The sequence below is a fragment of the Watersipora subatra genome, chromosome 7, assembly GCF_963576615.1.
Source record: "Watersipora subatra chromosome 7, tzWatSuba1.1, whole genome shotgun sequence".
NCBI classification, from domain to species: domain Eukaryota; kingdom Metazoa; phylum Bryozoa; class Gymnolaemata; order Cheilostomatida; family Watersiporidae; genus Watersipora; species Watersipora subatra.
The window spans coordinates 37,913,183-37,938,721 of record NC_088714.1 but is presented as its reverse complement, the minus strand read 5'-3'; the positions used below and the strand labels follow the sequence as shown (position 1 = coordinate 37,938,721).

Sequence of the window (25,539 nt, the reverse complement as noted above, 5' to 3'; positions counted from 1 at the left end):
GACGGACATAAGGTGGGCGGGACTTATGGGAGGCTGTATATCGTTAGTATGGGTAGCGGCGGAACTGTGCTGATACAAAGACGTTATTCAACATAGTTAGCTTGACAGAATTACCGTAGACCGGTAGAATTGGTAGTCAGTACCCAAATGTTTACACAACATTTGGAGAAATTGAGTAGAACAAATTTTCAATTTTCGTTATTTGATGCCTTTGAAATATTCATAATAATGCATCTGTAGCTGGATTTAAAATTTTATTCTAGCCAACATGAGCAAATACAAAATAAGATATATGCCAATAGAGCCGCGTAAGACTAGACTTTTATCGCAAATAGCCAATGTGAATACGAGAGATAGAGACAGGTTGTATAACGCGTGACATCATTTTGGGCAAGTCTGGGCACATTTTTGTGGCCTGAGCGTTTTCAAGGCGATCAGATTTTTTCGGTTTTAATCTTCAAATATCTTGGCAATGCGATAGCGTAACATAACAAACAACATATCAACTGATAGAGAAAAAAATGCTTTCTTTTAAGATCAACTCAAATTTGACGCAACCACATCTTTAACCATGGTTTTTGTGATCATGACACATTTCTTCAATTTGGTTACAGCTTGCTGTCAAAACCATTCTACATTCAACACAACCAACTTTCAAACTGTATATTATACAGCAGCTTGCCATTTTACTTCTAATATTGCATTTCTCTTATTGCAGGGGAGAGATACAAACATATAATCTTTTCCTTTTATTATGGCTGTTTGTTGTACATAGTAACACCCAGTACATTACAGCTACCATTGCAGTTACCATTGCAGTTATCCTATTGCACTGCAGAGCCATTTGAATGCTAATATGGCATTTCTCAACCAGCAGTACCCTTTCTTTTTTCCAATATCACTTTGGTCGTGGGCTGTATTACAGGGGAATTTCTAGCGTTTAAGATTGTTTTAACGACTTAGACTCAAATAATACCAAGAAAAAAGGGAGCATATGTAGTGCATTACAAATCTGCAGTTTCTGAAGTTGTGTGCTAGAAATGTCTTCGAATGTGGAGACGAACATTTGCAAAATCATACAATAAATTGTAGTGATAGTGATGTGCTTCAATTAAATTGAGTTGTGGACTGGCTGCAGTCACCCCCTAGTACATCAAATTACTACATCGTACTTTCATCTCACCTAGATTCAGACATAATGGCAGCAGCCTGCATGAGCAGCTGCATCTGGTGGTCACTGTGGTAAGCCCGCGCACAAGCCACATTATCTGTTACATCAGTTCCAGATAGCTGGTACCTAGTAAGATTATAATAGACATAATATAGTGGTCCTTCATAACATGGAACTGCCTAAGATTATAATAGATATAATATAGTGGTCCTTCATAACATAGAACTACCTAAGAATATAATAGACATAATATAGTAGTCTTTCATAACATGGATCTACCTAAGATTATAATAGATATAATATAGTAGTCCTTCATAACATGGAACTACCTAAGATTATAATAGATATAATATAGTAGTCCTTCATAACACGGAACTACCTAAGATTATAATAGATATAATATAGTAGTCCTTCATAACACGGAACTACCTAAGATTATAATAGACATAATATAATGGTCCTTCATAACGTGAAACAAAAATGGCAGCAATGTAATGAGACTCCACTTGAAAACTTAATAAAAATGTATTCAATTCAAAAGTAAAGTTCAAACCTTTCAGAGACAGCAAAAAGTCGTTCTGGACGAAAGGTTCCTTCAGTGTCAATATAGAGGCAACGACCCTCTCCTCCTCCCATGTCTACTGGCAGCTGAAAATTTTCAAAAAATACTGAAATGCGTACATGTATTCTGCAAAGCGAAGTGAAAAATACCCAAAGATTAGGGCTAAACTGATAATAACCAGATGGTATAGCTAGCTTACGGCAGGTTTGACAGATACACGACATGTTACTGTCAGCTTATGGAAGGTTTGACAGATACATGACATGTTACCTTCAGCTTATGGCAGGTTTGACAGATACATGACATGTTACATTCAGCTTATGGCAGGTTTGACAGATACTTGACATGTTACATTCACCTTATGGCAGGTTTGACAGATACATGACATATTACCTTCAGCTTATGGCAGGTTTGACAGATACATGACATGTTACCGTTAGCTTATGGCAGGTTAGACAGATACATGACATGTTACCTTTAGCTTATGGCAGGTTTGACAGCTATTTTACATGCTAAAGCCAGCAATGGCCAGTTTGACAATTATTTGACATGTCACAGCTACTGAATGGCAGATTTAAACGTTACCTGACAAGTTACAGCCAGCGTATGGCAGATCTGAGACTTCCCTGTTCCAGATTCTCCAAATATTTCTGTGATGCTGCCAGTCTCTATGCCACCACCCAAAAGTTTATCTAATTCCTGAATGAAAGTCAATATCAGCAGGTGAAAATATAGTCATAATGTAATCTAAGGACACAAACAGAGGCTATCGGTGCTAAATGAATTTGAGAGGACACATAGAGGCTATCGGTGCTAAATGAATTTGAGAGGACAAACAGAGGCTATCGGTGATAAATGAATTTGAGAGGACAAACAGAGGCTATCGGTGCTAAATGAATTTGAGAGGACACATAGAGGCTATCGGTGCTAAATGAATTTGTGAGGACACATAGAGGCTATCGGTGCTAAATGAATTTGAGAGGACACATAGAGGCTATCGGTGCTAAATGAATTTGAGAGGACACATAGAGGCTATAGCAGCGGTTCCCAACCAGGGAAGAATTCCCCCTAGGGGGTAATTTTGAATATACAAGGGTGAAACAGAGAGGTGTCTGATTTGTTAAATTTGTAATTCATGTCCTGCAGTGCCATGTGAGTTTCATCATTTAACATTTTAGTTTTATTTATAACACTAGTTGCTAATAATGAGCTACTAGTCAGAGCCAAGATATATGTGAATACATTCATCCAGATTTCGATTGGATATTGAATTAACCTAGTCCTAAACCAATTCACCGCCATGCCGAAGGTCATGTATTGTTGTGTGTTGTATGCGTGCTGTATAAAAATTAATAATATGTTGTTATGTATTTAAATATATACAATAAAATGAGATTATAATTTGTATCAGTTGTTTCTAGTTTTGTGAGTTAAAAGTTTGAGGGGAATCAAATTTATGAAAAGGCATAATGGGGGAACTGAATGAAAAAGGTTGGGAACCCCTGGGCTAGACCTAGACAACGAGGGATGTACGTATAACGATGACTCATTCACAACATGGATTTTTGTACCTCTGAAATGTCGAATGTCATACATGGTTAGCAATATGATACAACACGATAGACATATAAGTACACAGAAAACAAGACTAGCTGAGGTATAGACTACAGTACTAGCTGAGGTATAGACTACAGAACTAGCTGAGGTATAGACTACAGTACTAGCTGAGGTATAGACTACAGTACCAGCTGAGGTATAGACTACAGTACTAGCTGAGGTATAGACTACAGTACCAGCTGAGGTATAGACTACAGTACTAGCTGAGGTAAATACTAAAAGACAATGGGCAAGTGTTAGGACCTGTAGTAAAAACATAAAAATTGTCCACCTTACTGCCTGTTGTCAATTGGATTATTTCAGCACGCTTCTGGTGGAACTCTGTGGCTGTAGTGAAACCCATTGGAACCATGTTGTTGCATTCTGCCTAAAAGACGTCAAAGACAAAAATGACAGAAAAAGTTAACTCGAGGTTATTCAACTGCAGTTAAGGTTTGAAGACAAAAAAGTTTACACACAGAAGCATGCTTCTATTTCTGGCACTGCATTTTAGATTTTACATACAAACATTTGCTAGTACGTACAAAACATGTAAATGAAAGTGAACATTTATAATATTTTTATATAGTTTTTATACAATAACAATCTATATTAGTAAATGCCTCTTTGTCATCGCATGCGCATGTGTGTCTGCTTTTCCATGACTTCTGCCCGACTTTGTCAGCACTTCACAGACATTTGCTCTGCGCCCTCCCCTTGGTTGTCAAAATTATTTAGCTTCTAAACCCTGTGGTTTCAGAGAACCAGCTCCTTAAACACCCACCTGTGGTCTATTGTAAATTAAAACATCCTGGGCAACAGGGGACTCATGGTAAACACATGCAGACTTAAAATATGGCTAGATCTACCCGATGAGAAGTGGCAAAAACTGAGGGCAGGTAGAACGTTTCTAAGATAATTTTGTAAAAAATTAAGTAAGTGCTTTAACATTAAAGTTTGAATTACTATTTACTGTATAGCCTTTTGATTGATATATAGATAATACTCGCGTAACACCGGCACAGAAAAATAATAGAAATAAAGATTTTAATGCGTACTATTATTTTATCTGCCTTGGCCTCACTGATCCCTTTTATCGCGACCAATGCCTTCTTAGGGGTAAATGCTACAGCCTCTACGGTGTGAAGTCCCGCCTCCACGAGCTTCTTACAATCACTCGCACTGATACCACATGCCTGCAAAGACAGACCGTATGACTCATTGTTGCACGAGTGGCAATTAACAGTAAATGTCTAGTAAATTACCTAATCATAACTAATCATAGGTAATTGGATAGGATTGGTATTCATAGGTAATTCGATTGCCAATAGGTGGTTGGATGAATCAATCTTACTTTCAGTAAGATCAATACCATGTCAGAGTACTACCAACAAGTACTACCAACAAGTACTACCAACAAGTACTACCAACAAGTACTACCAACAAGTACTACCAACAAGTACTACCAACAAGTACTACCAACAAGCATGCATTCCTTATAAAAACTAGTTAAAGAATCTTCAAGTAGTTGCACTGATGAACTTGCACAAAATTTTGGTAATTTTATCCAAAAATATTGGCACTTCTCTATGATTTGCGATCGTTTTCATGTTTAAGGTGATCTGACTGCCAGGATGTTACAAGATTAAAATCAAAAATCAAATCAAGAAAACTTGATACTGGGGTTAATACACTCATAAGTATCGCAGGCTGAAATGACGATGTCTCCAGTTACTCACCTGCCTATCTCTCTCATTAATATCGACTATTATATTGCAACTATAAATGTCATAATCACGCTTTTTTGAAACCAGGCGTTCTAACCCCGATCATGTTTTGCCAATTTTAATCTTAAAACATCCTGTCAGTCAGACCACCTCAAACATAAAAAAAAATCGCAAATGATAAAAACACTGACACTTTCTGATAAAATATACCGTTGTGTAAGTTGATCTTTAATGCAATAGTATTTACAAGCTATTTCCAAATTATATCAAACAATTAGTACGTTATGTATAGTACGTTATGCATAGTACGTTATGCATAGTACGTTATGTATAGTACGTTATGTATAGTACGTTATGTATTATACGTTATGTATAGTACGTTATGTATAGTGCGTTATGTATAGTACGTTATGTATAGTGCGTTATGTATAGTACGTTATGTATAGTACGTTATGTATAGTACGTTATGTATAGTATGTTATGTATAGTACGTTATGTATAGTACGTTATGTATAGCACGTTGTGTATAGTACGTTATGTATAGTATGTTATGTATAGTACGTTATGTATAGTACGTTATGTATAGTACGTTATGTATAGCACGTTATGTATAGTATGTTATGTATAGTACGTTATGTATAGCACGTTGTGTATAGTACGTTATGTATAGTACGTTATGTATAGCACGTTATGTATAGTATGTTATGTATAGTACGTTATGTATAGCACGTTATGTATAGTATGTTATGTATAGTACGTTATGTATAGTATGTTATGTATAGTACGTTATGTATAGTACGTTATGTATAGTACGTTATGTATAGTACGTTATGTATAGCACGTTATGTATAGTACGTTATGTATAGTATGTTGGGGCGGTTATGACTCAAGATGACTGTATTGTAAGATGTAATGTGAAAGTAGAACCCGAAGTTAAGTAAAAAAGTAAGGAATGAAAATGGAAAGCACCTCAAGCCTGGCAACGGGCAAAGGTCCACAAACTTCCTCCTCTTCCTGCACTGCCTGCTGTGCAGCAGCATTGGATGTGGATGCTGAGCATGCTGCCTGCATGGCCATTATTACAAACGGCTCACCTACAATGATCACCTACAATAGCTAAATGACTAAACCTACATGCCCTGCCATTCAGTCGGGAACACTGAGCTAGGACCTGTGCACCCAGCATGGTTACTGTAATATAGGAGTTTTATTTTCCTTTTTTTCACTTCATAATACTAGACTAAACCTAAAAACTCAACATGGTTAGTAAAATGTAGGAGTTGTATTCTCCTTCATTTCACCTTGTAATACAGCTACATGTAGGTCATATGAAATCACCTAGCATGCTCCATATAATATAGAAGTTGTATTCCACTCGCATTTACCTCATAATACATGTAGTTATAGTTTAGAACATTAAGCAGATATGCTCCTAACAAGTTTTAGTAGAGCAGGAGGGCATCAAAAAGCTGTCAAAAAAGTGATTTATTCCTTTTGGAGGTGGGCTATGCGATAAGAGTGGCATCTAGACCAGAATTTCGAGCAGATTTCAAATATCTGGTTTCTACACCTTTCAGAGTGTTCATTTTTGAGCAATATAATTAATATATTATTTTAATTAAATAAATGTCTGTAATGTTTTATGTGCTTCTATCAACAATGTGATAATGAAAATAGCATATGAATGCTAAATAATTAGCAGCAACCTAAATTGGAATCAATTCTGATAACACCAAAATATTAATTATTCAAATATTAGGATATTAGAATTGTATTATATAATATTATGTATTCCCAGTTTGGTTGATATTGTGGCAGCTTTACAGTTTGTCCTTGTTATTCCGCAACTCTTATATTATTACAGATCTGCAAAACAAAACGAAAAGTATTTTTAAAGACTCAGACTATGTATATATAATATTTTAGTATACATATATTCATCATTAATGCTTATTATGTTGAACCATGCACTTAATTATGCAAGTGAAATCGCAATTAGTCAGTCTTTTATACAGTGTGACACATATGTATTCTAATCAAACATGAAGCACACCTCTGGTTACGATACCACTCAAATACTAACCTAATTCACCTTCTAATTTTGCATTACTACTTTCATCTCCATCCTCTTTATTTGTATTGCTACAGCAGCTGCATCTGCACATGTTTGTACACTTGAAATCTGTATTGTTGCACTGACAGCAACGAGACTGGTACACAGTTTTGCATCGACAAAACATGTCCATGAGCACATCAGGAGGTGCTGGTTGTTGTGTCAGCCATCTAGCTTTAAGCTCTCCACCTTCCATAAACCATCCATGTTGCTGGGGGATGGGGCGTTGATGATGATTTGCTTGACTCTTCTCCATATCGCGGCCTAATAGGCAGCCCTAGATATATGGAGATTTAACTCATCTAGTGTGGGTGGTAGGTTTGATTGTGATGTGCGAGACGGTGAGCAAAATATCTTATACCGTGCTTCATTGATGGAATTTGTCTTTCCACCATATAATCTGCATATGAATGTCTCAATAGATTCTCTTATTGCACCATCAACTTCAAAATATGTTCCCAATGATTTCAGTGTGTTACAGAATTCAGGATGGTTTTTAGCAACTTGAAGAAAGTTATCTTCCATTTGGAATAGAATGCGCTTACACTGTCGCATCCACTTAGAGCATAGAGCCCGAGCAGTGCTTTGCATCATTCGGGTGTGAGGACGGTAGACAGACAGCCTATGTTCTGTCAACGGCTCCTTACCACAGCAGTAAATGAGTTTCTGTGATGGCAGCTCATCTACTAGAGAGAGACAGCTTAGGAAAACATCTCTGTCCTGGCACTTGACTAGAACGTTTGAGCTAATTTTGTCTTCCATTATCTTTGCGGTATGGGATAACATGTGCGTATCTGCATCCTCGTCGTCTGATGTCAAACTATCTATTTAGCTTACAGCGATTGATCCATCAAGGTCATAGCTGATCATGTGGCATTTTTGAGAAAAAGCTATTACAAGATTTAGTTTCTGCTTCACAGTTGACTTGCTCCATGTATCCTTCAGAAATTTCACTAGGGCAGTCTTGTTTGAGTCGTCTGCTAAAAATTCAGACCATTTTGGCATTGATTAGTTCGGACTAAACACAGCAACCTTCTGCCTTCCTTTCACACTTCTACGACTTCTCTCACCTGCTTTAATGCTGATATCAGGGTATGTGTCACAAACAAAATCCACACGACATGTGTGATATACGCTAGCAATACTAACTATCCGGTGCAAAAGCGGACTTGCAACCATGCCAAAAGTTGGAGGAGCTTTCAAAGTCTGAATTTCGGCCAAAGCATCAACCACAACGGCGTCAAAGACGGGTAGCTGATCCTGGTTAACAGATTGATGGCTGATCATCAACATCTTTCTCAACAGCAGCCATCAGAGCCGACTTAGCAGTCTTCAATATAGAGTCATCAGAGTTAGCCAGGGACCAGCTGAATAATTCAGCTGGTCCCTGGTCAACATCAGCTGATGGTGCAAAAAGAGAATAATAACACTTTTCTCAAATCCAAGGTACGCTGTTGGCTGATCATTAACGAATTATCAAACAGTCTGTGCGAACACTCTAGTACTTCTTCTTTTGATTTCTTTTTAGCTTATGATAATGTGGTGAAGGTTTTGAGCTTGTTTGACTTGATGGATGCCTTAAAATCAATCTCTTGAGTACTTAACCTCTTCTGGACTAATTCTGAAAACTGTTTCTCTCCTATCACATTTGCCATTTCAAAATCTTGCTTCACTTCCATGGAAGCTTTTGCACCACTGGTAATATATACTAGCTTTGTGGTTTGAAACGCAAACAGATTTATTCTCGCTGTTATGAGTCTTTCATGACTTCCCTCATTTCCTCATCAGCCTTCCATGCCTTTTCACGCATCTCATAATTTGCTGCATCCGAATCACCAAGCACTAGCATCTTCTTTATGTCTGTATGTACAGCTGTTCGTTCCAGGTGAGATAGAGTCCAGCGTTGAGAGGCCGATGACTTCCTGGTAAACCCTATGATTCCACCGTGAGACTGAGTCTCTTTCAACTGTTTGCTCAATAGATTGATCACAAGCCATAGAGCTGAATGAACAGTGATGTCGTGATTGATAAGTAAAACACCCCTTCTTCATAAGAGCCTCATACACGTTGCTATGCAATACTTTCAGATTAGTCATCTCTGCATAGTAGTTTGAGTGGTCATATGCAAAAAACTAAGGAAGGATCATCATGTAATTTATCTATACATTTATGTTCAAATTGTACGCTATCACACGTGATGTAAACTGCAAAGAGATAGTTTTACTGCTCACAAAATGTTCAGACAAAAATGAAAATGTTTTCTTTTTCTCCCACCAAAGTACCATCATCATGGAGTAATCATCATGAATTTGTAAAGTAATAAATATCTAGTGTCACCTCTTCTGCTGTATCACATTCTTTCTGTCTCTTCTCATGACATTTTTCAGCTTTTTCCATAACGAGTTTGTTACAACACTTTTTATAACAGGCATAATGACATAACAAGTCTGAACTCTCATCAAAGTTGTCATTGCTTAGCACTTTTTGAGCAATTTCACATTGAATGCTCTCTTCTTCCAATATCAACCATCTGTTTGAATAATGTTTGGCCATGTCATATTGATGTTTAGTCACTCTGACTAGGGTTTCATTCATTGACTAGATGAAGACAATGAAACAAGCAGTCTTGCTACATACTTGGTATGGGTTAAGAAATGCTGAGAGTTGACTCACCTAATCTCAAATAAAAGCATTTTTTAATTTTCGAGATTATAAAATAGTTTTCTTTGTCTGATATGTAAGGCTTTCCAAGCAAACTTGGAGTTGCACCCTCCCATTTCAAAAGTGCTCTCTAGCTCATAAATGTGCAAACACATAGGTGTAGAAATTTTATAATTGAATTCAGCATAAATTTCTGACTATAAAACATCTTTGTTTGAGTAGCCCACCCTCTGAAGGAAAAGGCTGAAAGATAAGTTTATGTTCCTGCTCTACTATTTATTATAATATAAGAGTTGTGTTCCCTTCCATTCACCGGCAACTACCAAATTAGGACATATGCACTCAGCAGAACAACATCAAAGATTTGGCTTACCTGGTTTAAAAAACTTGGAAAGAAAGCAGATAAGACTTTTAATTCTTTAAAGCTTTTCCTAAAACAGAATTACAGCCAATATTGCGAGCATGTATTGAGAGCATGCCTAGGCAATCAAAATTCTTAAAAGTTTACTTGCAACCAAATTCACATTACAATAATTTGGTATCAAAAAATTCACCATGACTTACTCTGCTGCATTGTAGGTGCAAAATATGTGGAAATGTGATTACAAGCTCTTAAAAGCTAAAAAACGAACAGTTAATCGCAGCCATCACGAAAACGCCTTAGTGTGGAATCTCTTCATAGTGACGAGGTTCTCAAACAATTTGGTAATTGTTTTGACACGTGATGTCATCACGCGAATTGAAAGGCCAATAAAAAGCTCAATATAAACCTTCTCGTAGCACTAGTTTATGACAAACACTTCAGGTTTTACCAAAGCTCCAGTATCAAATATAGATGCTCGCTACTTTACAGTTTTATATCGGCTTGGTCTAATTGTCTAGTCGTAATCTGATCATGTGACCCATACTTCCTGCCAAACAGCCCAAATAATTTCTGCAGCATTTTTCGACTATCACAGGTGACCAGCAGGATTGCCATGTTTATCAGAGGATGATATGCAATCATTCAAACTAAGGTTAACAAATTGAACGAATTTTTACGGTCGGTTTTGAAATATCAGTGCCCAAAGTGACAGCATTACAATAATGATGAAATAGACGCGTAAGGACAATAAACATGGTTTTATTGAATATGTGAAGTATATTTGTGAAATTTTTTTGACGAATGAGGTTTCATGAAAGCGTAAACAGAAACCATCGTGTTTAACTACGTTCCATTTGAGCCGTTTTGGAAACGGATTCCGATCTATGGCGTTTTCGTGATGGCTGCGATTAGCTGTTCGTTTTTGAGCTTTTAAAAGCTTGTAATCACATTTCCATATAATTTGTACCGACAACACAGCAGAGTAAAACATGGTGAGTCTTTTGGTACCAAATAACTGTAATGTGAACTTTGTTGCAAGTCAACAATCAGATGTACAAGTGAACATATCAAGAGCCCAAAGTTAAAGCAGGGCTAGCGGATGCATACATGATGTAAGGATGACAGTACTAGTTATTATAGCGGATATTGTTCATTTTTATCTATTCTTTCTACCTTCATCTATTTCTAGTCAATAGCAACTGATGAACAGCATAACGACTCGCATCCACAACAACTGGAGTTTAAATCTGAACTCAAATGTTTATATAACTGCTTATACCTTCCATCTCCCACACCTATAGTTACTGTAAAACTTCTATTTGAACCCCCACCTTTATTTGAACACCGCTTCTAATAGCATGCCACTATAGAAAAAGAGTTAAAAAATTCAGTGTCAGCTGTATTTGAACGCTACCTTTAATAGAGCGTCGCTTTGACATTCATTATGCTAATTAGTAATCAAAGGTTTGAAAATCACAAAACAGTAATTTTCAATAATAATTTACCGGTATATCAACCCATAACAAAAAGGAGATAAAGATATTGTAATAAAAGACCGTTGCTACTTGAATCCAATTTGTAGCCGCCAGTAATCTGTTTTCTGAAACAAAATGCTATGCATTGAACATACATACTTGAATCTCTGGTTTTATAATTGCATAGATTGAAAACTTCGTACTTCATCAAAACGTACTTAGATTCAAGTGATGAACTTCCCCGGAGCCCGATTTGAACATAAAAGCTAGCCATGTCAACCAGTTCCGAATCTGAACATGTACTCATTTGAAATGAATGAAATATGACTTGCACTTTAAGCTGGAAGTTGTTGCGCACGCTGAGCCACAGAATCTAAGGAGCAAAAGCCAAAAATGTTCTTCATTCATGTGTCAAATTGGACTAAACAAAAATTACAGATCGAGGCTTAATAAGTATCTTCTTCATATTCTATCTCTTCATGCAACTGACTTGAAGGCGCTGGACGTCTTTGCATAACAAGGATTTTGACAGGCTCATCAAATGGTAGCAACGTCAGTTTGAAGCTCTGTGTCAGTCGCACTATGATCTCGAGAGTAAAGGCACCCACTTTGTCAATCGATGAAAATTTCACGGCAAGCTATGGCTGGTTAAAGTTTTTGATTTGCCAAAACTTGCTCTCAAATGGCCCAATGATGAACTGTCAGAATGGTCTAGAGGAGTACACTGAAAAGATTGTTTATTTACTGTTTGACGAGCAGAAGCGTCGCTCCTCCAACTATACATACAGCTGCCTTTTCAGATTATTCGAGCAGTCTAATTATTGAAAATAAGGGGGTGTGTTAAGATTGAGCAAGGTGTGCTAGAGTCATTTGTTCTGTTGTTGCCCTACTGGCCGTCTGTGGTTTGCCTTCGAGTCTGAGGTGACTGCACTTCCTGAGAGTTGGGTGTGCTGCACTGATTGCCTGATTAGCTTCTCTTTTATACTTTGTTATTGTTTTGCTATTTGTTCATTAATATTAAGCTATTGCTAATTAGTAATTTGATATATAATTTCAAGTTTATTATGCCATATTATATCTTGTACTATCCTGTATTTTTAACCTTACAGGTTTCACGATTTTATAAAATAAAGAACAAAATCAGTGAAATCAATCTTCACACGTTATCCCACTAACAGAAGTTTATGAGTTTGACAAAAACTACAGTGAAACCTCGTCCTCCACACACAGAAGAGTGGGGATATGAAGAAACAGCTGCCCTGCTAGCAGGCCTAAAGAGCTAAACGCGAGATTAACCAACTGTCTAACCAGCCACAGCGTATAGGAAAAATACACAAGAGCTAAACACGAGATAAACCAACTGCCTAACCAGCCACAGTGTACAGAAGAAGTACACAAGAGCTAAACAAAAGTTCAACTAATTGGAACGTAAAAGAAAGAACACAGTTAAGCAAAACAAAGTCAATCTGACACAGTGTAAAAACATACACAAGAGCAGCAAACCAGAAACTCTCAAGCTAGTCAACCGGCCACAGTGTGCAACGAAACGACACAAGAGCCAAACAAACAGTAATCAGCCACAGTGTATGAGAAATCTACACAAGAGCTAAACAGTTGCAGCGAATAAGATAAACTGTAAATAACACCGGAACCTCTCAAGATAGTCAACCAGCCGCAGTGTATAAATAAGGAACCTACACAAGAGCTAAATGAACAGTTGCGACGAGTAACAACAAACTGTATCCAGTACAACTATTTCAAGGCAGACCGATAAACTGTAAACAGCAAAACCAGCGCAATACCAGCCGTAATACCTCTAACAGTGACAATTTTCTACGAGGTGAAATAGGAAAGGTAAACAGCCCACATCAAAGACCGGTAAGATCTGACTAAACCACACAATCTAATAATTGCAACGTAATAGGCCTACGTAACAAGATATACATGATTCAATCGGCAGTAAGTGAATAAACCTCAATAGTTGTACAACATTGACAATACTTGATTAAGAAATCAGTCAACTTATTATATTAAGTATTTAACTGGAACCTTGAATTACTGGAAATTTTTAATTTTGAATTTATTGGACATTTTTTAATGAGAATTGTAAACCATCTATAGTTGCTTGGGACCCAGATCTATTGCCTTGGCTAACGGCATTGTGTTGGGTTGTTACCGGTGGCATGGCCGACACTACGGAAGGTGCGGGTGCGCTCAGTGGGGACGACGGTGTAGTTGGGTTAGATGCATCGCGGGATTCATGAGGTAGTGGGGAGGACTTAGCCTTTAGTACACCTTGAGAAATCTCTAGCACTCCACCTGATCACACTAAACAATCCATGCTTGTAGCTAGCGCGCCAGAACAAGGCGCACGATCAAAGCGAATACAGAAACTTTCTAATATTGGCAGAGAAAGCAAAATCTCAGAATTAAACCTCAAACTTACGAAACTAATAATGAGCCAGTACAAATACATTGATAACAGGCAACGTGAGTTAGCGGAAGAAGCTTCACTTGATTTTTTGTGTGATGTTTATGATACCATAGAGGCTAAGAATGTGGAGGTGTGCAGTATGTATGATGAGTTAAACGTGCTTTGTAATACACATTCAGATTCCAATAAAATGATCGACAAGCTAATTGATGAACTAGAGGAGCAGGAAGCAGAAGAGGCTCAACAAAGAATCGAGCAAGCCAACAGAGAGATCGAGGAGCAAGCCAAACTGTTGGAAGAGCTTGCCCAACAGAGACAGATGAATCCTATTCAACCACCCACGCTCAGATAAGCGCAACTTACACATGCTCAGGTGAGGGAAACAGGACCTACCCAATCGGAGCAACTCAGGGATGAACCACTAAACAATGAGTCTCCACAATGGATATATAAACCTAGATTGGTCAATAAGGAAAAAGCCTGTCAGACTTAAATAGCATGACGTAACGTCATTGTATTGTACCTCATGCTTGGCTGCACTGTTGTTAACCATGGAGCTAATCAAGAGAAGGTGACAAAATCACATTTATTTTCACATAAACCTTCTTGGATACATAATCCAGTAAACTAAAGCAATTCTGTGAGAATATGTGATAACCACCATAGATTAAAAGTATAAAAGCTATGAAATGTTGCACACAAATCATGAGCCACCAAGGCTTAATTTGCCACCCTCTCCTATCCCCATTCTCTCTTTTCCCCTTCTCCAAAGAAGTAGTGAGAAGGGGAAAAGAGAGAAGGGGGAAAGGAGAGGGGGGCAAATAGCCCACCCACCCGAAGCGCAAGACCCAGGCTAGGTGAATAGACTAATATCATGCTGAACTAAACATGACTAATATATGATGAGCCTGTGAAGCTTTGATCTGATCAGGGAAATGGAATCAATAGCTTTCTTAGCTAAAGCTGGAATGAGACCAAAGAATGCAGGGTCGGACCAGACACAGGGTCAGCAATGAGGGCCAAGATCGGGTCGGACCGGGTCAGCAGGCGTGATTTTTTATTCATTTAAGGTTAAGAGATAGTTCTATTACAGCCTAATGTTGTTACATCAAAAAACTAAGATAAAAAAACCATTATCACACCAATTATTATATTTTGTGGCTTGGTTTATAGATGCAATCTACAATTTATGGCTAGACACTGGTGGATCAATGCTATTCAATGGGTGATAGATTAATGGCTTGATTTGGCTAGTGTTTTTATTACAGATTTTATTTTCAACTGTTATTATAATCAACACGAGATTAGTAAAGAACTACTTTACAAATATAGAACTAGATAACCCAACATAGGGGAAAGCAAAAAGCCATCACTTCCCTAAAACTTCTGGTATTAGTGAAAGAAACTAAAAATAAAATAATCACACTCTCATATATTTCACACCTACAACACAAAAGAGTAAGACATGGTGAATCTTATGATACTAAATAACTGTAATGTGAATTTTGTTGCAAGTCAACCTTTAACCCTTTCGCAAGTATATTAATTTATTAAACCTTTGTGTACAGAGTGAATTTATTTGCAAAACGACTAACAATTTGTACATAGGGATACATAAAACGTCATAACTTTTTTATTTACAGGAATAACTACATGAAATTTAAAATACATGTAACTAACACATATGTGACCTCTCGCGTGAAAATCGACCAAAAGTCGGCGTTCGCTATTGTTAGTAATGGAGCTTCGAAGTTTGCATTAGGTTTATTGGGGAGCACATGGCTACTTTGTTTATTATTTCACCCTAGACCAATCAGGGTGTGAGGAATTCATTTCTGTAGTCAAAAAGTGAGTTTATTGGCTCCTTATGCCGAAATTTTGCGATCGTTGCCGTTGCTATGCGATCGTGACGTCATCAAAATGGCGTCTCGTGGAGGTTTTAAAACTTCGAAAAACTTTTTTAATCTGGATGCATCTGATGAACTTGGCACATTGCTCGATGAAATTGATGCCGAATATGGAGAAACAATTTCTAGAGATCCAGATTTTCATGTTTCCGATGACCAGCAAGCTCGGATGCCCGAATTTATTGATGATGAAAACGAAGATGTTGAACCTACCGAAGGATTAACTGTTACACACCCGAATATTACTCCGGTTAATTACTCCGAATCACCAGCTGTCAGCTTACCAACTCATCCTGTGGTGTCTGATGAAATTATTAGCTTCAATTGCAAGTGTGACTGCATCAACAAGTTTGACAGAACTCTGATTTCCAGTCAGCTGACTTTCAATAAAGGAATGTCAAAGACAGAGTTAGATTTGGTCATCATGGGCCGAATTTCTACTTGTGTGGATGATGGGAACACTACAAAACCTTTCAAGCATAAGGAGAAGATCAGAAAAAGAGCAAGATGCAACTTTAGATATCATGGTGAGTCTTATTTGAATTTTTTCTGATCTATCTGTTTATTTTTGGTGGTAATAGCATGGGTGTAGTAGCCTACTAGTTGCTGGCCCAGTGTATGCCTCCCCGAGTTTCATAAAATTACATCATACAATACATGACTCAGTGATCAGTCGCACTCACTGGCCTGAGTTAGGTGTGTCTGCACTCATAATTGATTGCCAGTTGACACATGATTTATTCAATGTGTCAATGCTTGTGTGTTGATTTTTTTGCCTGCTGACATTAACCCTATGGCATGAGCCCCTATGGCATTAGCAATTAATTCCTTGGTCACACGATCACTAGGCCACTAAGACTTACTTGTAAAGGTGTGTCAGAGTCAAAATCCGTTGCTGATCACCTCATTAGCTCATTCTTTAGATTTTCCCAATCAAAATACGTTCTAATATGGTTGTTTATTTCAGACACCGTTGTGTGCAGAGAATTTTTCCTCTTTGTAAATTCTATCAAGAGCAGTAGATTCAAGGCACTGAAAGCAGCATATGAGTCGAATCCTGGTGCGACTCCAAGAGACTTCTTTTACAAAGGTGGTGCTCCTAGGTCCATTTCACTAGAAGAATCTCAGAGGATTGTTGACTTTCTCAATAACACAGCGGAGGCTAATGCTCTGGCTCTACCAGGTCGTGTTCCAGGTAGGTAACCAATCTATGTTGGCTTTGCCCATCCAGTCTATGGGCAATTTTATCTTGTCTGCACATGTAGCTGACTGTAAGAATAAAGTGGATGGTAATTCTGTTTTAGGTTTCAAAAAAGAGGAAGTCAAAGTCCTGCCCAGTTGTCTTACTATAGCTTCCCTGCACGATGACTATACAAATGCATGTACTGAAGATGGTGTAGTAGCCCGTGGTATCACCACATTCCGCAAGGTGTGGTTGGAAGTTCTTCCATTCCTCTTGATCTCCAAGCCCAGTACAGATCTCTGCTGGACATGCCATCGAAACAACACTTACATTTCTAGGTAAGGATTCCAGCATCACCTTGCCCAGTTGACACTCTAAAAACCTCAGCTCAAAATATCGAAGGAGAGAGATTGAATTGTTTGAGCCAACTTGTAGATCTGTGACATACACTGATGAAGAGAAGCTAAAGTTACTGCAAGATCATTCTGATCATTTGCGCCATGCTAAGGCTGCTCGAGAATACATGAACCAGTGCTTGCGAGACTGTAAGAGTCAACTTCCTGCTAACAAAGTTCTTGGGTGCAACCAACCATTGTCTGGTCCAGCAACCGCTCACTACAGTTTTGACTTTGCTCAGCAAGTATGTAGTCTTGTTAGATAATAGTCCATCCTTAATGTCATTCTTTTTGATTTCCCTTAGTATGTGGTTCTCATACAAGTGTAATACTTTCTTTTTCAGCCTCTACAATCATTTGTGAGTTTATCCTACCACTTTGTGTGCACATGTGTAGCTATATGGGAGATTATGCTTTTAATAATGCCAGTGTTGCTTTCTCATTATGCTTTTCCTGTGGTGTGGAGCGTATTATGTGCTTTTTTAAAACATGATTAGTGGCTAATTGTGGGGATTAGTGTTTGTCACACATACCAATGTCCTCATATACACGTCGCTTTAAACAGCTTTCTTTCTGAGCCCACTGTGATGCCATGCAGAATCTTTGATTAAGAGTACCGTCTCCCCATTCAGTAATTATAATTTTTTTCTTTCATGCATTTTGCAGGTCCACTACCCTAATGATCCCCAGCAACCGGGTCCAATCTATTTTAAAACCCCAAGAAAGTGTGGTTTGTTTGGCGTCTGCAATGAGTCTGTGCCACAACAAGTCAACTATCTAATAGACGAGGCATCACTGACCACTAAGGGAGCCAACGCTGTTATTTCATACATACATCACTTTTTGGAACATTATGGCCTGGGAGAGAAAAAGCTTATTCTTCATGCTGACAACTGCTGGTTAGTAAAAGTGCTCTTTTTCTTTAGCTTGGCTTCTTGTTAAGTTTTCTAACTTCCAGTAATGATTTTTATTATCTCACTCAGTGTGCCCCTGAGACCTCCCCATTGGAGGGCAATACTCTCAACTGAGCCAGACTCCTATAATTATCACAGCTCCCTTTATCTTTTCAGTGGACAGAATAAAAACAACTTTATGATGTTTTACTTGGCTTGGAGATGTCAGCAGAATCTGCATGCAGAGGTGGAAATGAACTTCTTAGTTGCAGGCCACACAAAGTTTGCTTGCGATGCTCTTTTCGGTGCTGTAAAGAAGACTTACCGACGAACAATGGTTTCATCATTGGATGATTTGGTGCAGGTGAGTATACTTATGGGACTGTTTTTAATTCTTGTTCACACCATATTGGAAAAAGAACTTGTAGTCTGGAGATACATGGCTGATACTTATAGGTAGTAGAGAAGTCTGCTCGGCCTAATTTGGCGCAGCTTGTCGGCTCACAGAGTGGTGAACAAATTGTACCCGTCTATGACTGGGCCTCATACTTCCACAGCGCTAAAAAGATTACTGGAATTAAGAGCTTTCACAAGTTTTCATTCAGCCAAGCTTACCCCGGTACGATGACAGGTTATTCTCATAGATTGTTTTGTGTACTGTTTGCTAACCATGCTACCAGGGTCACTTTGATGCACAGCCATGCTTTTGTTTTGTTTAGGAAACGTAAAAGTTCAGACGTATTTAGACTCCCCTGCCATGATGTATGATGTAAGACTTGAAGGTATCAATGGACTGCCGAAATTGATCAAACCTGAAGGTTTAGACAATGACCGCCAAGAATACTTGTACAATAACATTCGCGAATTTTGCCGTCCTGGCACTGAGGATTTAGTTTGCCCGAAGCCTCATGGTAAAAGACGTAAAACGTGACCATAGTATCAATTTTAGCCTTTTTCTGAGGCAGAGGTGAGTATGATTGTAATCACGGTTTTGGGTCTGATACACCTTGTGTTTTTTAGACTCACTGTTTTTGCACAATAAACCTCAGTACGGATTGCAGATGTGATGTTAAATCCTGAAGCCTATCAGTTAGTAGTGATATACCTAAGAGCTTCTCCTTTTATTCCTAATGTGCCATTAGTGTAAAGTACGGATACGTAAAAATGTCCAGTTTTTTGTTCAATTTGAGAGCAGGGTTTACCAGTCTTCTGTTGTCCTGACCTTAAATTGATGTACACCAGCTGTTTCAGCATGCTTACTTACCCCATAGACCAAGTTTCACCTCAGTCAGTGAAATACAAATGGCCGTATCCAAGGAGAACCTAACGTAAACAACCTATTTCTGTGCGTCGCGTCTTTATTCGCGATTTTCTTCGTTTCAGATTTTGAGAGTTTCGCCTGACGTGCTTTCCGAAAATTTGCAATATCTCATGAACTACTCAAGCTAACTAAAAAATTCAAAATGCTTTAAATTCTTCACAAAATTCTGCATCTGGCTGTGTTACTAACTCAAAATCTCAAAATCCCTCATTTTGGTTGATTTTCACATGAGAGGTCACATATAGAAGTCACTACATGTGATATTTCTTGAAGCAGTCACCTCTGCATAAACCCACCCCACAGTCCTTGCACCATGTCGTAATTCTGGTGCCTTTGTAGTTTCCATCACCTCGGTTGCTAGCACATACTTCACATTTTTTTCGCTTTTTATCTGGAATGCTTTCAAGAAAGTGTCTATCAGTTTTTCTGCTTACAGGTGTGCCAATACTTGGTCTTCCAACTTGACTGCGTGGCTCCTTGTAGTCGCCAATCAAACTTTCGACAACATCGATAATAAATTGATGATGAGTCATTGGTTTGCCAGTCTTATTTGAATTTTCCTTGTAACATATGTATGCATTTGTGAGAGTTCGGTCAATCAAGTGAAACACTACTTTTTTCCAGCATTTTACTGTTCGAAACTCTGCTGCATATGCATCTGTCATCTGATCACTCATATTAACGCCACCCATTCCTGCGTTGTATTCCTGCACCACCTGGGGGATAGTTCGGGTGTCACCGTATCGTCGTCGCACCACTTCCACTTGTTTAGCAGATGCATGAGTGGTTAGTAATCGTACCTGTTTACGATCCATCCAGTTTATCGCTAGCATGCCCCCTTTTCTGCATGCAATAATGTCTCCTTTCTGTTTTAGTTTATGTTTCATTTCCTGTGGAAGTCCTTTACGATTGGCCTGAACTGTGCCTGTGACATACACGCCTTTTTTCAACATTTCTTCACAGAGCGGAACACTGGTGTAATAATTGTCTACAACGAGATGGTGATTTCTCTCAAAGAGGCCAGACATCAACGTTTCACACACTTTGTAAGGCTGGCCGTGAACCGATGTAGGCATTCCACTCGTGTGATAGAGGGTTCGGAAACAGTAGCCTGTTTTTGCATCGCAAAGGTTATATTCTTTTGGACCCCATTGGTGGTGTTTCTTTATTCGTATGTACTTGACAAGGTTATGGCGACCCTTGAATCCAACAATTGACTCATCAATTGATATTGTACATGGCAGTTTGTACTGCTGAGACCATGTAGCATTCAGATGGTCAAACACTGGACGGAATTTGTATATTTGATCATGCTCAGGAGAACACCGTTTTGGTTCTTTGTTACGGTCTAAGACATGGAAAGAAACGTAGAATGAGTTTAAATGTTTCCAGTTTGAATGTTTTTCTAAACACTGGCGTGTCCTGTGAGAAATGAGTGGTATTCCAGTATGAGTGGAATGAATGCTTACGCACAAGGCTCATGTTCAATAGTATGCCAATAAAAGCCCGCATAGTTTTTACATCAATGCCTTTCCATAGCTTGACTTTACTATTTGCTTTGATTGTGTGATTCTGTGACAAATAATACTGGTAATATTTGTTTAAATTACTATGAGCTCCCATAGAAACTGTCCACCTTCAGTAAGAGGGGCAAAAAACTTGTCAAAATACTGTACAGCTTCAGTGTCTTCAACAGGATTGAAAACAGGCCCACTTGTTCCAGTAAAACTATTTAGAGTGACTGAGTTGGCATCTAGATCGTTCACACTCTCCCACGTTGTAGCACTACTAGTAGTTATATCATGACCGTCGGCACGTTCAGATTCATCTAAACCGCTACCGGTTTCTGACTCAACATCAAAATCACTGACATCAATATCGCTTCCACTGGAACAAGATTCATCAGTTTCAATCACATAATCAGCAATATCTTCCTCGTAGTTGGTTCTAGAAGCAATTTTTCGACGCGGTCGTTTCGTTTGACTTGCAATTTTTTTAGTTTCAGTAGTAGTTTTAGTTTTGTTTCGTTAGTAGTAGTTCGCGATAGAAGATATTTCGGTGGTAGTGGATCGCCGTAGTAGTAACCATAACTTTGTTCTTTTGTTAGGTTTGACTGACTATGATAGCGAACACAATAAGATTATGTTTAATAATATAAAGCTAAAAGAATAGTTGATGAACTAAACAAAAATAGCCAATAACAAAACGGCTGACGAATAACGGCTTTTGGGAATTCCCAAACGACATTAATGTCTGTTCGCTCAAAACTCCGAGGGACATTAATGTCGCATCACTTACGAAAGGGTTAACTTGCTTTTGCATATTGTACAAATAACTTAGTATTTTCCTTTCGTAAACTGGCTTTCTCATGAACTCCCAGACCACCGACATGTTGATTATTTCTTGCCGAAAACCGTTGTGAAACCTATAGTCCAAAGACTATTGTCGCAGACGTAAAAATATAGTCTTGACCCACCTTGTTTTATTTCGCCTGGTCCTTCCGCTCTAAGACTATATGCGACTCAATTTCAATCGCACTTAAAAAGCGATATACAGTGCACCCTCGAGATACGATTACCCTGATATACGATTTTTTCACCTTACGAAGTCGAACATTGTGATATCTTCACCTCACTATACGAATTTTACTTCACCAAACGAATTTGAGAAAAGTTTCGCCCGAGTTAAAATTTGGCTGTCGGTGTGCTCATAACACACGTCGAAATAAAAAGGACACCGAAATATAGTTTGCCGAAAACATTCTTAGAACGTTTAGAAGAGACACGATGATCGACTTCTATCATGTCCGCGTGGAAAATTTCGTGTAAGATACACAAACGAGAGCAAATATTCATTTGTAGCGTTATTATAGCTTTTACTATAAACTTTCAAGTCAGCATACGTATATAACTACAAGTATTTACATTTAATTCGTTATCTATGGAATCTGAGACCGATACAAACTTACAAAGCGAAGGAAAAATTTCTATGTCAACAAAGTTGGATGTCGTAAATAAGAAGGGACCCGTATTATTAACAGTGTCAAGGAATATGATTGCAACCAATCAGCATTTGCAATTTTTATTAAAACAAGAACTTCATTAAAGCAAGCACAAGAAAGAGCTTCCAATTGAAGATTTGAATGAGCTAGGTCATGCACGCGATCAGCATTCAAAAGGAGCAACCATTTAGTAAAGGCGAGGATGTAGAAGATACAGAAAACCCCACATTCGCAGAAATATTTTAAGTGTTTAATTTACTGATGTGGACTGGTACATTAAAACAGTGCATGTATAATATATATTATTTATCTCTTGTGCGGCATGTTTTTCATACTTTATTTGTTTCCTTTTGATTTTATGTGTTATTTTCTTGTTTAACCATGTCTTTGCATATGGGCTTGTTATCTCCTACGTGAATACAATTCATCGTATGTATGTATGTAACTCATATAACTAGCTACTCAAGATATTTGACGCATCCACTTTACTTTCTGAAACTTGCTAAAGCCCTGTCCGCCCCCCTAGGGTATAAATACGTACAAACTTTTTATGTATGGTTACATTGATTCTTGTGCACATTTCATACAAGACACATTACTGTACCACATTCTCTGGATCCTTTTACAAGCGCTAGCTAGCAATTTTCTGCATTGCACCATCAATTTTTTTCGTAGAAAAAGTAGACAGGAATGGACAACTTCTTTTAGCGTGCTAAAAAATTCAAATTCATTACGTTTTAAATTTATTTTCAAGTGTACAGCACCATAATTAGCATTGATACGGTTTTGCCTCCTCCCTGCTTTACTCGCTACGTGTACCAGCTAAAGCCACGTTACTCCAAAGGTATGTACGTCCTGTATAAAAAATAAAAATTTATTTTTCTTTTCGGTAGCCATTAAATGGTCAAGTGTGCGAGTGCCCGCTTTCTATAACTGCATCACTCGGCTTTATTGATTTAGGTTGAAAGGTTTCAACCAGATAGGCTAAAGTTTATAGTGAAAGTGAAGATAGGAACTGCTGAAGGATAAAATTTCGTAATAAAAAATTGAAATTCAGTAAAATAGTTCATAATACATACTAAAACTTAGTTTTAAGTGTAGGTTTAGCAAGCTAAACTTACTTGAAGTGAATTCAAAGTTTATGTTATGCGTACCTTTTGAAAGCAAGAACTCCTTACCGTACGTACTGCATTTGGTACACACATTATAATTTTGCGTTTTATTGCAGATCATAACCATTAAAATACACTAAATACAATACAGTTACTGTAGGTAACTATAATTACTAAAGTTACCATACTATTTTGTTGCTAATTGTCAATATGTACACATTTTTATAAAAAAAAAGAAGACGATTTTTACCAGGGGGTGTTTGCATTGTATAATTACAATGGTCTCTATACCCCTACATACGATTTTTCATCATAAGATACCAACCCTGGAATGAATTAACATCGTATCTCGAGGGTGCACTGTACAACCGCTGTTGTTCAGCCATAAACCTACCCGTGTCTTTGTATAGGAAGACCCGAGGGTCGGGTGGCCCGACCCGGGCACCTCTGACCCGGTTGGTCAAAACCAGACGAGCTACCCGTGCCAGCTCTATTCTTAGCTTCATAATGCGCCCTAATCGAAATTAATCTCTTTGCTATCTCACAAGCTAGGCTACTAGCTTGATGATTACACTTAAATAATAGCATGATGTTGAATCTCAGCAACTTCTCCATGGTGGCAATTAGTGCTAGCCTGGGAAAGTTTTTAACCAATTCAGCACTAATAAGCAACACTCTTGTCGCTTTCTCACTGTGGTTGCAAACCTCAATCACCACAGGCGAAGACAAGTCTAGCCACCACGATTCTTAACTGTGATTAGGGAATTCGTTGCTTGGTTTACACCATAGTTGGTAACATCCTCGATGCTAGTGAAACAATCATTACACTTCAGCTTTGGTGACTTAGCCAGCTGTAAAATAATCATTCTGTCTCATTTTTGACTTAAGACATACTTGCATACTCATCATATTTAGTCATGTTTAGTTCAGCAAGATATTGGTCTATTCACCTAGCCAGGGTCTGGCTCTTTGAGTGGTTGGGCTATTTGCCCCCCTCTCTTTTCCCCCTTCTATCTTTTCCCCTTGTCACTTCTTCTTTGGAGAAGGGAAAAAGAGAGAATGGGATAGGAGGTGGCAAATAAAGCCCTGATGGCTCATGATTTGTGTGCGACAATTCATAGCTTTTTTAGTTTAATCTATGGTGGTTATCAGATATTATCACATAATTGCTTTAGTTTACTGGATTATGTATCTAAGGTTTTTATGTGAAAATAAATGTGGTTTTGTCACCTTCTCCTGATTAGCTCCATGGTTAACAACAGTGCAGTCAAGTATGAGATACAATACAATGACGTTACGTCACGCTATTTAAGTCTGACAAGGCAACCGATGGGAATAGCTATTATTGGCCAATCTAGGTTTATATATCTATGGTCACCACAATCAACCACTGACGTAGATCAACGGATAACCCTTACTGCCACAAGCGACGTCGAGGAAAGAAGAACCAATATTCCACTGCACCTAGACAAAAGAGAAAAAATCACACCGTCACCAAGACATAGTTCGATTTCCAGCGAGCCCGGATCCTCAGCTGTGGAACAACTGACGGTCAGCCTAACAGCAGCCTTTGGAGGATTCAAAAAATCGGTCGAGCCTGCAGTATTTGAGGGAAATGTATTGG

General features: G+C 38.2%; 3 protein-coding genes across 3 annotated transcripts in view; 1 reads left to right on the top strand and 2 right to left on the bottom strand.

The window, feature by feature from the left end:
- LOC137400140 (DNA repair protein RAD51 homolog 1-like) overlaps positions 1 to 25,539 on the bottom strand; it is a 56,584-nt gene that overhangs the window by 16,812 nt on the left and 14,233 nt on the right. Inside the window, exons 2-8 of the mRNA XM_068086455.1 lie at positions 10,204 to 10,261; positions 6,026 to 6,150; positions 4,388 to 4,525; positions 3,622 to 3,717; positions 2,319 to 2,432; positions 1,725 to 1,819; positions 1,184 to 1,297 (exon numbers count right to left, since the gene is read on the bottom strand). Of these exons, the coding sequence (XP_067942556.1) occupies positions 1,184 to 1,297; positions 1,725 to 1,819; positions 2,319 to 2,432; positions 3,622 to 3,717; positions 4,388 to 4,525; positions 6,026 to 6,133 (665 nt within the window). The 5' untranslated portion in view covers positions 6,134 to 6,150; positions 10,204 to 10,261. The remainder of the gene's footprint in view (positions 1 to 1,183; positions 1,298 to 1,724; positions 1,820 to 2,318; positions 2,433 to 3,621; positions 3,718 to 4,387; positions 4,526 to 6,025; positions 6,151 to 10,203; positions 10,262 to 25,539) is intronic.
- Positions 16,024 to 19,884, top strand: LOC137400732 (uncharacterized). The gene is made up of 9 exons (XM_068087067.1): positions 16,024 to 16,537; positions 16,978 to 17,205; positions 17,315 to 17,531; positions 17,629 to 17,833; positions 18,255 to 18,487; positions 18,659 to 18,845; positions 18,938 to 19,100; positions 19,201 to 19,392; positions 19,865 to 19,884. The coding sequence occupies exons 1-9, from the start codon at positions 16,024 to 16,026 to the stop codon at positions 19,882 to 19,884; spliced, it is 1,959 nt and encodes a 652-aa protein (XP_067943168.1).
- Positions 20,054 to 24,834, bottom strand: LOC137400731 (piggyBac transposable element-derived protein 4-like). Its single transcript, XM_068087066.1, has 4 exons — positions 24,810 to 24,834; positions 24,310 to 24,415; positions 21,439 to 21,689; positions 20,054 to 21,150 (listed from the first exon to the last, which is right to left on the bottom strand). Exons 1-4 carry the CDS (start codon positions 24,832 to 24,834, stop codon positions 20,054 to 20,056), a joined length of 1,479 nt encoding a protein of 492 aa, XP_067943167.1.